Raw genomic sequence first — 13944 nt, 5'->3', positions numbered from 1 at the left:
TGGAATATATACGAATGAAATAATCATTATTTGGTTGAAATAAAAAAATAAAGTGAAATGAGGGTACTAAAAATTACATCAGAATAAATGTGAAATGTTTGTCAAATAGCAAAAACATAATGGCGTTGTTTTCAGATAGTGTTTTCAAATGTTATTCCTTTTCTGTTCTTCTGCTCCCTCTTCGTTTCCCTCGCCTTTTCCAACTTCATCAGGTGGCTGATAGCAATAGCAATATTTGAAAGTGCAACCAACTTGCTCTCTTGGACTCAATCTCGCTGATGGATGGAACTGATGCTTAGGGCAATAACTCCTTTCCTCCTCTGGAAGCTGACTGTCTTCTTGTGTCAGTTGTCCTGAAGAAGGCGAAGGCGACAGTGATCGGGTGCTGGTAGAGTGATGCTTCATCGACGAAGCAGAAGGCGATTCCACACGCTTCACAGACACAGCTGGTAGAATATCGTTAGGCGAAGGAGAAGGTGAGTGTGAGCGCGAACAGGAACGGGAATGCGAACGAGGGCAGGAGTTTGAGCGGGATCTGGATGGAGAGCGTGATTGAGAACGAGAAAGAGAACGTGACTGGCGGATGCCCTGTGGAAGTGACAGAGAAGGAATCTTGGCGGGTTGTATTTCTGAAGAGGCATGTGATGAAGAAGAAGAAGAAGATGATGATGATGATGGATTGGTGGGAATGCCAGCAAAAGCAACGGTCTTTGGTTTTGCCGGAATGCTTTTGGATGGCAATGCGTCTTGTTTTTTAGCTGATGATGATCCAATTGATGAGGTGTGAATTGAGGATGAAGGCTTTGCAGCAGACTTTTGTTTTGGCTTTAAAGAATCTGATGGAACTCTTTTCAGTTGATGTGTACTTTTGATTGGCTGTGCTTGTTTAACAGAGCTGTTTGAGTCGGATCGCTTCAACAAATTCTTCTCAGAGGCATTTGGTGTTATAAGCTTTGACGTTGAAGATGTCAGTTTTTTGTTTGACGAATCACCGAACTTCGAAGATGCTTTTTTCGAAAAATGCTTTGGTTGAGATAATTTTGATGTGAAAGAGGAAGAAGAAGGATGTGTTTGGAGTGATGGAGAAGGTACAACTACAGTTGATGGCGTGGTAGAAGATCTTGTTGAAGAAGAATTGTTTGCGCCTTTCACCACTTCAGAAGATGATTTTTTCGTTTCTGTTCCTTTTGGACGTTGAGTTTTCCCTTCTGTCAATGTTTTTGAATTTTGTGTTGATTGAGCTTTCTGAAAACCAGCAGGAAGTGAAGACTTCGCAGTCTGCGGTGATGGCGTTCCCACGACATTTGTGGGGATTGTCGATCTCAGAGGAGATGATAGTGTGGGAGGCGACAGTGGAGGGCTGGCTCTTTCTGTGGGTGTTTCAATTGGGGAACCCTTTGGCACATCTGCAGAATTCATTGGATTTCCCATTGATCTGTTTGTAGATGCAGTCGATGGGGTGCTGCCAAACCCGAAATAGGAAGGTGAGACAAGAGGTGAATAAGACATCCCACCTGGTTCATAGGGAGGTGTTGAGTACAACAATGGCGATATTCCAGGGGAAGACGTCCAGGGTGAGATGGATGCTGCATCAGAGATAGAAGAAGAAGATGATGATGATGATGAAGGAAGGTTATCTTTAGCATGAGAAGAAGGCTGTTGCAAGCGCCTTGCAGAATGATTGACAAGAGGAGTAGAAGATGAAAGAGGAGATATCATCTGCAGTGATGTGTTGGACTCTTCCAACCGAAGAGAATGAGGTGTGACTTGTTCACTTGTTTGCCTGTTCATCTCGTTTTTCTCTTTGGCCCTTTCATTCTCAACGAGTCTGAGTGAGGGAGATTGGAAGGCATCTTCCACATTGCCACTTGGGAGTACAATTGACGTGGAGAGGATGAAAGGAATCGAATCCTGAGTGCTGTCAAGCAATGCTGGGCGAATGCATTCTGGCTGATATTCTGCAATAGAAGATATCTCGTTTTCTTCTTTTTCCTCGTCAAATGGATATTCAATGTCTTCTTCTTGTTCTTCTTGTTTTGCTTCTTTTGCTTCTTTCTCGTGTAATCCTTCTTCTTGATCGTTTGCAGGCTCCTCTTTCATCTCGGCCTCTGCTTCCTCCATTTGGTTTCCTAATTCCTCTCTTTCATTCACCTGTTTTCGATCTTTCTCTTCATTTTTCTCTTCATTTTCATCTTCATCTATGTCCAATAATTCGGTCTGTGATTCATCATATCTCGATTTTTGAATGGTATCACTTTCTTCCAGAAAAGACAGAGAGTCCTCCAGCTGTTGTATTGTGGCTGTTTGTTCAGGATCCAACTGTTGTTCAGGCAACTCTTCATCCTCTCTTTTCTCATCACCTGCATCGCTCTGAGAATTTTGAACTTCTTCTTCTTCTTCTTCCTTCCCTTCTTCCTTCTTCCCTTCTTCTTGTATTTCTTCTTTAGCAACTTCTTCAACAGTGACGTCTTCTGGCTCGTCTGTCTCCTCCAACAAGCTTGTTTCGTCTGCATCCAGCTCAAAACTGGCATCCACCAAGTTCAGTTCAACTGAGTCCATTGCAAACAGCGACGAGCCAGAAATCTTCTTCCTCTGCCCATTCTCTTTCTCTCTTTCCATCGCACGCAGCTTCTTCTTCATCTGCAGCAGCTCTGCCCGCAGCTCTCTGTTCTTTGCCTTCAATCTAACCACATCTTCACTCACATTCGGAGGTGTTGGAACAAGTGGAGGTGTTTGTGACAGAAGAATAGAAGTTTCTGTTCCAACATCCATTTGAACTGGAATTGAGTCTGTGAGCTCCTTCACTTTCTCCTTCAATTGTGCAAGTTCTGATTCCAACTTGTCGATTACCTTTTGGTCTTGCTCTGTCTGCTGCTTCAGATTCTTTGCATCTTCAATGTGAGACTTTAACGCATTCTCCATTTTCTCTTTCTCTTTCTCCATCTCCATCTCTCTTTCTCTCTCCCTCTCCCTCTCTTTTTCTCTTTCTTTTTCTCGTTCATTCTCTCTTTCTCTCTCTCTTTCTCTCTCTTTCTCTCTTTCTCTTTCATTCTCTCTTTCTTGTTCTCTTTCTTTTTCTCTTTCATTCGATTCATTCTGTTCGTTCTTCAATTGCTCCTTTAATTCAGATATTTCCTTCTCTTTGTTCAGAAGTTGCTTCTGTCTTTCTTTCATTTGCTTGTCTGCTTCGTTCTTTTCGTTAAGCAGCTGCTTTATTTGAGCATCTTTCTTCTTCTTCTCTTCTTCTGCTTCTTCTCTGAGCTCATTCTCTTTCTCTTTCTCTCTTTCTCTTTCTCTTTGTTGCATTTTCGCTTTCTCTTTTTCCTTTTCAATCTGATCTTTCAATGCATTAATCTCTCTTCTATCTTCTTTTATTCTGTTCTCTTGCTCCTCTGCAAGTTTCTCCAATTCAGCTGCTTTTTTCGCTTTTTCCTTGTTTTCCTCACACATTTGCTTAATATCTTCTACAGATTTCTTCATCTCCTCCAACTCCTTCTGCTTTTCTGCCACTTCCATCTTCAGCTCTGCTTTTTCGCTTCTTTCAATACTTATCTGTTTTGTCCTCTCTTTTTCTCTTTCCTTTTCTTTCTCCTTCTCATTCTCCCTCTCTTCCTCTTTCTCCTTCGCAATCAGCTTAATCCTCTGTATTTCTCTATCTTTCTCCAACAGCTCCACATCGTGTAATTCCTTCATTTTATCCTTTTCCCATTCGTTCTCTCTGACAATTCTGCTCAACTTCTCTTTCTCTTTTTCTCTTTCCTTCTCTGTGTCTTCCAGCTTCCGTGTCAGTTTTTCTATCTCTTCCTCTTTCTGTCTGATTGTTTCTCTGTCTGCTTTCCGCTCTTTCTCTCTCTCCTTCTCCTTCTCCACTGCTGTCTGCCTTTCGATCTCTCTTTCCAACTCCCTCTGCCTCTCTCTTTCCTCCTCTTCCACTTTGTCTTTCTTCTTTTCTTCCTCCATCTTCACCCACATCGACAACTCCAGCGTCTTCTTGTTGATTTCCTCTTCCATTTCTTTCCTCAGCTCTTTCTCTTTCTCTGCCCAGCGCTCTGCAAATTCTTTCTTCACCTTCGCCAGTTCGTCTTCGGCTTCTTTCTTCTTCTTTTCCAATTCGTTTATGATCAGATTCTGCTTTTCTGTTTCATCTTTCAGCTTCTCTTCAATCTCTGCCATTTTCCTTTCAAAGTTTTGTCTTGCCTCCTTTTGGAGCTCCATCATTTCCTGTGCTTTTTCTTTGAACATCGCATTTTCCTTCATCAGCTCTTCTGTTTTAGTTTTTTCTTTCATAAGCGCCTTTTCTGTTTTCTCGTTCTCTTTTTCCATCTTCTCTTTCTCTTCTTTGAGTCCTTCGTGTTTCTTCTGAAGTGCTTCAAACAATCTGTCATCTTTCTCCTTTTGTTCCTCTGCTTCTTCTGCTGCTGCTTCTAACTCTTTAATCTTCTCCCCATTCTTTGCACATTCGCTTCTCAATAATTCCTGCTCCTTCCCAATTTTCTCCAATTCTGCTTCCAAATGTTCATTTTTCGCCTCTTCTTCTTCTTTCTCCTTCTTCATTCTCTCAATTTCTTCCTTTTTCTTCTCTGATTCATCCTCCATCATTTGTATTGTCGCCTTCATCTCTCTAACTTCCTTCCTCTTTTCTCTCTCAATCCTCTCCAGCTCTTCATCAACTGCCTCTTTCTCTTTCTTCACTTTCAGCAGCTCCTCGTTCAAAATCTCGTTTTTGTGTCTTTCATCTTCAGCATTCTCCTTCTCTTTCTCTTTCTCTTCCACCAATTTTTCAATCTCCTTCTTCATTTTGCTGTTTGCTTCGCTTTCCTCTTCCATCTTTTTAAGTGCTTCAACCAGTTCATCTTCTGCCTTCTTCTTTTCTCTCTCAAACATCTCCGCTTTCTCTTTATCTCTCTCTTCCCATTCTTTCTTTTCTCTTTCGAACTGCTCAATTAATTCCTGTTTTTTACTTTCATAAGAATTTCTTTCTTTTTCTTTCTCCTTTTCCATCGCTTCTCTTTCTGCCTCTTCTTTTGCTATTATTTCTTTCAGTTTGGAATTCTTATCCTCCAACTCCGCTTTGTTGTTTCTCTCTTTTCTTCTTTCGCTTTCTCTTTGCGCTTCATTTTCTTCCTCTTTCTGCTTAAGCTCTTCAATTTCTTGCTCGTATTCTGTCTGTCTCTGCCTCAGTTCCTTCTCCAATTTTCTTCTCTTCTCTTTTTCTTCTTCTAATTGTGCTATTTTTGATCTTTCTCGTTCCTCTGCCTCCTTCAGCTGCTGCTTCACCCTTTCTATTTCTTCATTCATCTCTTCCTCTTTTTGCTTCAAGTCATCATTTGCCTTATTGCACTCAGCTCGCAGCGCTTCGACTTCTCCTTCTTTCACCATCATCTTTTCCAGAATCTCCTCTTTCTCCTTCTCTTGCTCTTGCTCTTTCTCTTTCCTCCATTTCTCTATCTTCTCATTCTCCTTCGCCACTGTCTGCTTCATCTCTGCTATTTGCGCACTCCATTCGCCTTCTTCCTCAAAGAATGAGTCCATCTTATCAACGATCGCTCCAATTCTGTCTAAAAGACGAGAAGAAGAAGAGGAGGAGGAGGAAGATGAAGGTGAAGAAGAAGGTGATTGAGACAGCTTCTTTGGAGAGTCTGAAAGAAGCGGTGACCCAATGTCAGACGGCACATTCGGATTGATTTCTTCTGCTTCGTCGCTTCCTCTGTTTTCTTCTTGATTTGTCTGCTCTTCCTCATTCTCTCCTTCTTTTTTCTCTGTCTTTTTAGCTGCCTTTGCCATCTCCTTCATTTTCGACTCCATCTGAGCCAGTTGCGAATGAAGAGATTTAATCAGCCCAAACGCCAGGCGAAGATCAAACGAAGAGAGAAATGCAAAAGGAGAGGAAAGAGACAGCTGTGGTGCAGATGACTGAGACAAAGAAGAAGAAGAAGAAGAAGAAGAAAGATTGCCTGAATCACCAGCAGATCCTGTTTTATTCTCTGCATCAACTGCATTTCCTCTCCTTTTCAACGGCACAGCCATTGCTGATGCAACAGGTCCATTCAGAACACCCGAATCCACTCCGAAAGAGAGCGAAAGCGAGGCAAAAAGAGAGTCCAGCACTTTTGCGATGTTTCGGAGCACCACAGCCGAGTCGAAGCTTCGGCTGGCTGTGCGCTTCAGGAGCAGATGCACTGAGCTGAGTGAGGAGAAGTCAAAGGAAGAGAAAAGAGTATTGTCTGCATTCAAATCGGATGGGAAGGAAGAGGAAGGAGAAGAAGAAGGAGAAGAGGAAGAGGAAGAGGAAGAGGAAGAAGGAGAGGATGTGAGAGGCTCCTGGGAGAGTTTTGAAGGAGAGGAGAAAATGAATGAGCGGAAGGGAGACGGATGAGCAGAGAAGAAGAAAGAAGAAGCTGGAGAAGACAGGAAAAGAGAGGTGAATGGGGAAGGCGGTGCAGTTTGGTGTGGATGGGAATGAGAGCGTGCTTGTGAGTGGAGAAGGAAGGAATGCTGGGCAGATGCTGAGTGTGAGGCAGAAGGTGTGGAGAGTAAAGATGATGGCACAAGATGCTTTGGAGTGACCGTGATTGCTGCAGCTGTTGAGGAAGCTGAATTTGGTGATTGGGAGGGAGAGGGAGAAGAAGAAGGAGGAGGAGGAGGAGAAGGAGAGAGAGAGGCAATGGAATATTTTGTTTGTGCAGATTTCTTTGTTGGTGTTCTGTGCGGAGTGGCTGGGAAATCTGCTTGTTGGTGTTGAGACGATGATAAAGAAAAACTTGACTGATCTTCCTCGACAAGCGGAATGAAAATGGAAGATAGAGAGGAGGAGGAGGAGGAAGAGGAAGAGGAAGAAGAAGAAGAAGAAGAAGAGTATGGATCATTCAAAGGCGAAGAATACGGCTGTGTTGCCTTCGAGATAAACTGTGACGATGTTGAGAAAAGCGAAATGTTTTTGTTTTTCGCCATTTCATCATCGGCAAGTCTGGGCGGGTTAGTCAGTTCATTCTTCGCTTTGCCTTTAGCTTCTTTCTCCTTCTGCTGCATCATCTCCTCAAGCGCTTTTCTTTCTTTTTTTTCTTCTTCTGTCTCTTCCCTTTGCACAGATTTGAGGGGGAAAAGCGAAATTCTGTGTTTTATCCCTTCTTCAAAGGATTCCAGTGAAGAATGAATGAATTCTGACATCTTCCACAGGCTGTTTGATTCGCTGATGTCACTTTGCTGCTGCTGCAGAAGAAGAGAAATCAGCTGGAACAGCTCTGATTCTCTCTGTGTTGGTAGAGGTGTTGATGTGGAAGAAGAGGAAGAAGAAGACGAAGAAGAAGATTGCGAAGATGAAGACGATGCTGTTATTGCTTGTGTGTGTGATGGTGTCTGTATTGTTGACAATGTTTGAGTGGCTGATGGCCCCTTCAATTCAGATGTAGGTGTCAAAATATCTGAAATGTCTTCGTCTTTCATGTCATCGCTCGGAGACATGTCATTTTCTATGTCATTTGCGCGTTTCTCTCCTTTGCTTTTGGAATTTTCCTTCATCTTCTGCTCCTTCATCAGCCTCCTCTGCCTCCTTTTTTCTCTCCTTCTCTCTTTTTTAGCCTTAATTTTGGCTATTCTTCTCTCTCTTGCTTCTTTCTTCAGTCTGCTCTTCTCTTTTTCTATCATAATCACATCATCAACAGTCGGCAGCTGCCACAAATGAATCGTCCCTTCACTGAAAGAAGCTAACACTGTCACACATTTCTTGCTTGTTTTATCATGTTCTTTGTTTTTGCTATCATTTGCTCCTTCTCCTTCTCCTCTTTCCCTTCTTTCCTTCTTGCCTCTCCCTTTTCTGCGCATTCGGCTGATTCCTGTTGAATTGAGATCTGAAGAAGCTGAAGAAGCTGAAGAAGCTGAAGAAGCTGAAGAAGCTGAAGAAGAAGACAAAGCAGAAGCACTTGATCCCTGAGTCCTTGACAAAGGCGTGCTGACCTGTGAAGAAAGACCATAGCTGCTTCTTTGCACACTCGGAGGAGATAGCTGCGGACTCTGCTCAATCCCCTTTTGTGTGGGTGTCATCATCAGCGTCGATGAGAATGAGGAAGAGGAAGAGGAAGAAGAAGAAGAAGAAGAAGACAGCACTGTTGAACCCAGTGAGGTTGACGAGCGGAAGAGAGGAGGAGAGTCTGTGGTGATGACTGGATGCCACCCAGAGGCTGTGTGCGCCCAGCTGCCGCGGGGCATTTGAGGTGTTGCGCTTCCATCTTGAATGGCTCTGTCACTTGAGAGACCTTCTCTTCTGCTTGCGCTGTTTGTGCTGCTTTGCTTTCCTGCTTCTTTGAAGGCTCCTTCAACTTCGTCATATTCGTCGTAGCTATCTTCTTCATCGTCGTCGTCGTCCTCATCGTCTTCGCTTTCATTCTCGTTCTCGTTCTCTTCAACAGCAAAGCTGCTTTCATTCGAAGCATCTCCTTCTCCGCTAACCACAATGCCTGTTTTCTCTTCTTTCTCTTTCAGCTTCAGAATCTTCTTCAGAATGGCAGCATCAATGTCGATCAACGCCATCCCACTGACTGCTGTTTCGTGTCCACACGCAGACGCAAATAGATGCGGATCTGATCCAAATCCCGTTCCCATTAACGAATCTTCGAGTTCTTCTTCCTCTTCTTCCTCGTCATCATCTTCTTCTTCGTCGTCGTCATCATCATCGTCCTCCTCTTCGTCTTCATCTTCGTCATCGTCATCGTCATCGCTCAGTTCTTCTTCAATTGTACTTTCGTTTTGTCCTTCAATCTCCTTTTTGCTCGTCCTTTTCTCTCTCGTTACATCCCAAATCATCAACTCACCAGCAGCTGACGAAGAAATCAAAAGTGGTATGCAATTCTGTGTGTTTTCATTAGATGCAGCATTTTGAGTGCTTGGTGACTGTTTAGCGATTGATGATGCACTAGACGCAGCATACAGAACGTCTTTAGAGGAAGTGAAAGAGGAAGAAAAGGAAGAGAAAGAAGAAGATGTTGAAATGGAATAAGATTTTGTTAGTGCATTTATTGTCAGCAGTGTCTGAACAGGAGCATCGTGCCCTTCCAGACTGCCCACTTTCTTTCCTGTTTTGCTGTCCAAAAGACAAATTGCAGATGTTTTTGTTCCAACAGCCAGCAACCTGTTCTCCTGTGCTTTTTCTTTTTGTGTTTGAAGATTCTTTTCTTTCGTGTTACTTGCATTGCCATCTTTCCTTTGATCGCTGTCTTCCGGCTGGTCTTCTCCAACAAGCGCCAGTGACGTGATTGTATGAGGCGCTCCGAAGGGTATTTTCTTTATTACTCCGCCTGTTGCAATGTCAACAGCGCAGACAAGGCTCTCCACACAGCACAAAGCATAGAGAATCCCTTCGCCTGAACAGAGAGAAGTGATAGAGCCGTGGAACAGCGCAAGCGAATGCTGACGTGTAATTAAGGCATGCGGTGCAAGGGCATTTGCTGCATTTTCGTTTCTACTTGATGAGGATGTTGTGATTTGAAAAATCATGCACGAACCAGCTATTGTTCCAATGCACAAAATTGAGCGAACAAGATTTGTTGCAGTCAAATTCGATTGCTCTTTTTTTGATAAAATGTTTTGTGCATCAGCACCTTCAATTAGAAGTGTCTTAGTGATAGAAGGTATCTTTTTTTCAAAAGTGAATTCAAGTCGTTTTTTTTGAATATTCCAAATTTGAAGTTCATTTGTCAATATCTTTGAATCAGGTGTTGAAGATTGTGAAACAACTAGAAAATACAAATTTTTCCCTGAAGAGAGTGAATGAAATAATTGAGGTTCATCCATTCTTCCTCCAACAACAAAATATGGAACGTTTTGTTCTTTATTTTTCCCCTGAAAAAATACAACAGTTTAAAATGCTAATAATTGCACATAAATGAAAATTACATGCCTTTAAATCCCATATACGTAGCTTACCATCAAAGCATCCCGTGAGAAGAAATCTTCCTTCAAGAATTCCTTGATTCACCCAACTTGAATGCCCTCGAACAGTTTGAGTCAGACATCCTCTCTAAAACAAAAAATTAACATGTGCGTTTAATTAAAACTTTGGAGATAAACAACAACGAACTTTCAAATCCCAGATTCTGCATGTCTTATCTCTGCTTGACGAAACAAGATATCTCGAGGAAGAACTCACAGAAAGAATAGCTCCATCGTGATTCTGTATAGACAGAAAGGGGGCAAATTGATAGTAACTCATAATATCTGCGAGTTAGATTGCGTTTTTTTTAAATAAAATATTATTCTTAGATATAATGGGGCGATTTTTTGTCAGATTCGAGTATAAATAGTTTATTGGAAGAAAAATAAAACTTGACAAAAAGAAAACGCAAAAAGTCAAAAATGTTTTGAATTCTACTGAAACCTTTCTTTTTTGAAGATTAGATTTGAAAAATATATCAATTCAATATCTGAGTGTTAAAAAGTTTATTTGTCTTTTGAGTAATAAAATGAGATGAATTGCAAAAAAATTTTATTTAAATCGCAAAAAGAGACCATGTTCGAGTTAAAAAATTTCGAACACCAGTGAAAACATCTTTTAAAATGAAAGATGAAGAAGACATAATCAATTACTACATTACTTATAATTGACAACTTGTATCTTATAATCATCTTTAACTCTTGCTCCTCCTACGTGAAGAGTGTTTTGAATGACGACGCTTGCTGCGACTGGAAGATTTTCTTGATTTTCTAGAATCTTGAGAAAAAGAACTGGATCTTGAGCGAGAAAGACTGCGTGAGTGTGAAAGAGAGCGTGATTTATGAGCAGAGCGTTTTGATTTTGTGTCCGATCTCTTTTTATCTTTTCTGTGTGAACGAGATCGGCTTCGTGAAGAAGATGTTGGTGGAGATGAATGGTGCCTGCGATGATGACGAGAATGATGATAACGAGATCTAGAACGAGATGAAGGTGAAGAAGATGGTGATGAAGAACGAGATCTATGAAAACGACGACGATGGCCATATGTTCTTGACCTTGAACGAGTTCGACTTCGTTTTGAATTTTTTTTTCAAGCAAAAATCATTTTGATAAAAGTTTTGGAAAGAAAAATTAAAGCAAACCTTCTTGATGAATAGCCTGAAGAATAACCTCTTGAATAATTACGAGGGCAATCTTTGGCTCTATGACCTGTAATAGTTACAAATAATTTTTATTCAGAAAAACTATGTTACTTTGGCACAAACCTACTTCATTACAAATAAAACACCTGGAAGAAAACCTTGGTTTTGATCCTCTTGGATGAAGTACTTTCTATTAATTGATTTTATGAAATAAATTAACGTTTCAGTTGGATATGATTCGTTATTATTTTCAAAAAAACAATATCAAGTAAATTCAAACTTCAACAATAATTTCTTTGTCGTTCCATGTTGTTCCTAAAAGAATAATTTTCAATAAAATATTTATAAAACATGGATAAATGTCTTATTACCATTAAGTTCTTGTATTACTTTCTCTGCATCTTCAAGCTTCTCAAAAGTTACAAATCCGTATCTTCCTTTCAAATCGCTTCGAACCAATTCTCCATAAGGCTCAAATTTTTCTCTGAATGAAACTTCATTCAAGCCTTGTGGAAGAGCTCCAATATACAAAGACATTGGTGTTTTTAATCAATTTTGCTCAAAATTGATCAAATTATACCCAGATGTCGAACATAACGTCGTTAGAGATAAGGGTGCGGATCAAAGAAAATGAGCATAAAGTTTTTTGTCTTATCGGTTGTTGCATTGTTCGCATATGCAAAGAAAGGAAGTTCTGATGATGAAGATGGAAAGCCAAAAGGTTTGTAACGAAAATATTTTGAAAGATTTTAAAATTTCACGTCCGAATATTTTTTGATCTTCATTTGATTTTACATCAGTCGGAACTGTGATTGGTATTGATCTTGGAACAACTTACAGTTGTGTCGGTGTATATCAAAATGGTCGTGTTGAAATTATTGCCAACGAATTGGGTCATAGAACAACTCCTTCATGGGTTGCATTCACGGAAACTGATCGATTAATTGGTGATGCGGCCAAATCTCAAGTGTCTCTCAACCCAACTAATACGTTATATGATATGAAAAGACTAATTGGACGAAGATGGGACGATCCGGAAGTTAAACGTGATGCTAAGCTCTACCCATTTAAACTTGTGAATAAGGAAGGAAAACCAATGGTTGAAGTCATGGTTAAAAAGGAATCGAAAATATTTTCACCTGAAGAAATTTCTGCCATGGTTTTAACGAAGATGAAAACAATTGCTCAAGATTATTTGTCCAAAACTGTTACTCATGCTGTTGTCACTTGCCCTGCTTATTTCAATGATGCACAACGTCAAGCAACAAAGGATGCAGGTACCATTGCTGGAATGAACGTGATGCGTGTTTTGAATGAGCCTACAGCTGCAGCTATTGCATACGGTATGGATAAGAAATATGATGCAGAGAGAAATATTCTTGTTTATGATCTTGGTGGAGGGACATTTGATGTATCTCTTCTTCAAATTGATGAGGGCGTTTTTGAGGTGTTATCCACAAACGGAGATACTCACTTGGGAGGAGAAGATTTTGATCAACGTGTTGTTACTCACTTGCTTAAATTGTGGCAAAAGAAGACTGGACTCGACGTATCAACCAACCATCGTTGCATGCAAAAATTGCGTCGAGAAGTTGAAAAGGCAAAGTGCGTGTTGTCAACTTCATATCAAGCAATTATTGAAATTGATAATTTCTTTGAAGGACAAGATTTCAGGGAGACTTTGACTCGTGCAAGATTTGAAGAATTGAATGCTGATCTGTTCAGAGGAACCTTGAAGCCAATTGAACAAGTGCTGAAGGATGCAAACCTTAAGAAGGGAGATATTGACGATATCGTGATGGTTGGTGGTTCCTCACGTATTCCAAAGATTCAACAACTTGTTAGAGACTTCTTCAATGGAAGAGAGCTTGCAAAAGGAATTAACCCAGATGAAGCTGTTGCCTACGGTGCAGCCATCCAAGCCGGACTTCTTTCTGACTCGAAAAATCAGACATTAGATAGAGATATGGTTATTATTGACAGAGCTGCATTGACTCTTGGAATTGAGACAGTTGGTGGTGTGATGACTCCAATCGTCGAGAGAGGAACCATTATTCCATGCAAAAAAACCAAGACATTTTCAACACCACAAGATAACCAGGACTATGTGCTTATTCAAGTGTTTGAAGGAGAAAGACCACTTACAAAAGATAATCACGCATTGGGAACATTCACTATGTCAAACATTCCACCAGCAAAGAGAGGAGAGCCACAAATTGAAGTCACCTTTGAAATTGATGCCAACCAGATTCTTTCAGTTACAGCAGAGGAAAAAGCCATGGGACTTAAAGAGTCTATCGTGATTACAAATGACAAAGGACGTTTGACACCAGAAGAAATTGAGAGAATGACAAGAGAAGCAGAAGAATTCAAGCAACAGGACGAGATGGCTCTTGCCAATGTGAAATCTCGCAATGATTTAGAGACATACACATCAGATCTAAGGAAGCAATTAGATGATGCTGAAAGCGAAGTGAACCTTAGACTGAACGAGGAGGAAAAGACCAAAGTTGAAGATGCAGTTAGCGATGTCTCTGATTGGCTGAAGGAGAACCCAGATTCTGAGAAGGAAGAAAACGAAGAGAAACTCAAAGAGTTGAAAGAAATTGTGGAACCACTTCTGGGTGTTCAGGGTTCGAGTGCAGATGACGATGATTCAGAAGGTGATGAAGAGCATGCTGAATTGTAGGTATTACATTACAAACATTCAACTCTTATTTTATCTTTTTTGTAAATTTGTCTGGACCTGGTTTCTTTTTTTAATTTAAGTGTAGTGTTTAATCTTTTCTTATTCATTCGCTTCACGTCAAATATTCAAATAGTTTCTTCTTGCGTGTAAATCTTCTTGTTTTTATTTTAAATGGTTAAAAGAAATTA

The 13944-nt window shown here is 40.7% G+C and overlaps 3 protein-coding genes across 3 annotated transcripts; 1 reads left to right on the top strand and 2 right to left on the bottom strand.

The window, feature by feature from the left end:
• Positions 1-5: 5 nt before the first annotated feature.
• MONOS_7583fu7584 (uncharacterized protein) lies at positions 6-10204 on the bottom strand (the record flags this gene model as incomplete). Its single annotated transcript, XM_067877922.1, has 3 exons — positions 6-9593; positions 9919-10012; positions 10073-10204. The coding sequence occupies 3 exons, from the start codon at positions 10202-10204 to the stop codon at positions 145-147; spliced, it is 9675 nt and encodes a 3224-aa protein (XP_067723900.1). The 3' UTR covers positions 6-144.
• Positions 10205-10416: 212 nt separating this feature from the next.
• Positions 10417-11604, bottom strand: MONOS_7585 (uncharacterized protein; the record flags this gene model as incomplete). The annotated part of the gene is made up of 5 exons (XM_067877923.1): positions 10417-10995; positions 11068-11134; positions 11191-11257; positions 11348-11382; positions 11439-11604. The coding sequence occupies 5 exons, from the start codon at positions 11602-11604 to the stop codon at positions 10620-10622; spliced, it is 711 nt and encodes a 236-aa protein (XP_067723899.1). The 3' UTR covers positions 10417-10619.
• A 91-nt stretch (positions 11605-11695) lies between these two features.
• On the top strand, positions 11696-13907 carry MONOS_7586 (putative heat shock 70 protein). The gene is made up of 2 exons (XM_067877924.1): positions 11696-11788; positions 11868-13907. The coding sequence occupies exons 1-2, from the start codon at positions 11698-11700 to the stop codon at positions 13754-13756; spliced, it is 1980 nt and encodes a 659-aa protein (XP_067723898.1). The 5' UTR covers positions 11696-11697; the 3' UTR covers positions 13757-13907.
• The last annotated feature ends 37 nt before the right edge of the window (positions 13908-13944 follow it).

This window comes from Monocercomonoides exilis (assembly GCF_001643675.1).
Source record: "Monocercomonoides exilis strain PA203 chromosome Unknown scaffold35-1074681, whole genome shotgun sequence".
In the NCBI taxonomy this organism is placed as follows: domain Eukaryota; phylum Preaxostyla; order Oxymonadida; family Polymastigidae; genus Monocercomonoides; species Monocercomonoides exilis.
This window is presented reverse-complemented; position numbering and strand designations above follow the sequence as displayed.

Bases quoted from the DNA above. Each gene is read 5' to 3' on its own strand.
- MONOS_7586 (XM_067877924.1), top strand. From the start codon at position 11,698: ATGAGCATAAAGTTTTTTGTCTTATCGGTTGTTGCATTGTTCGCATAT. The intron at 11,789-11,867 runs GTTTGTAACGAA...ATTTTACATCAG, and splicing joins TGAAGATGGAAAGCCAAAAG to TCGGAACTGTGATTGGTATT.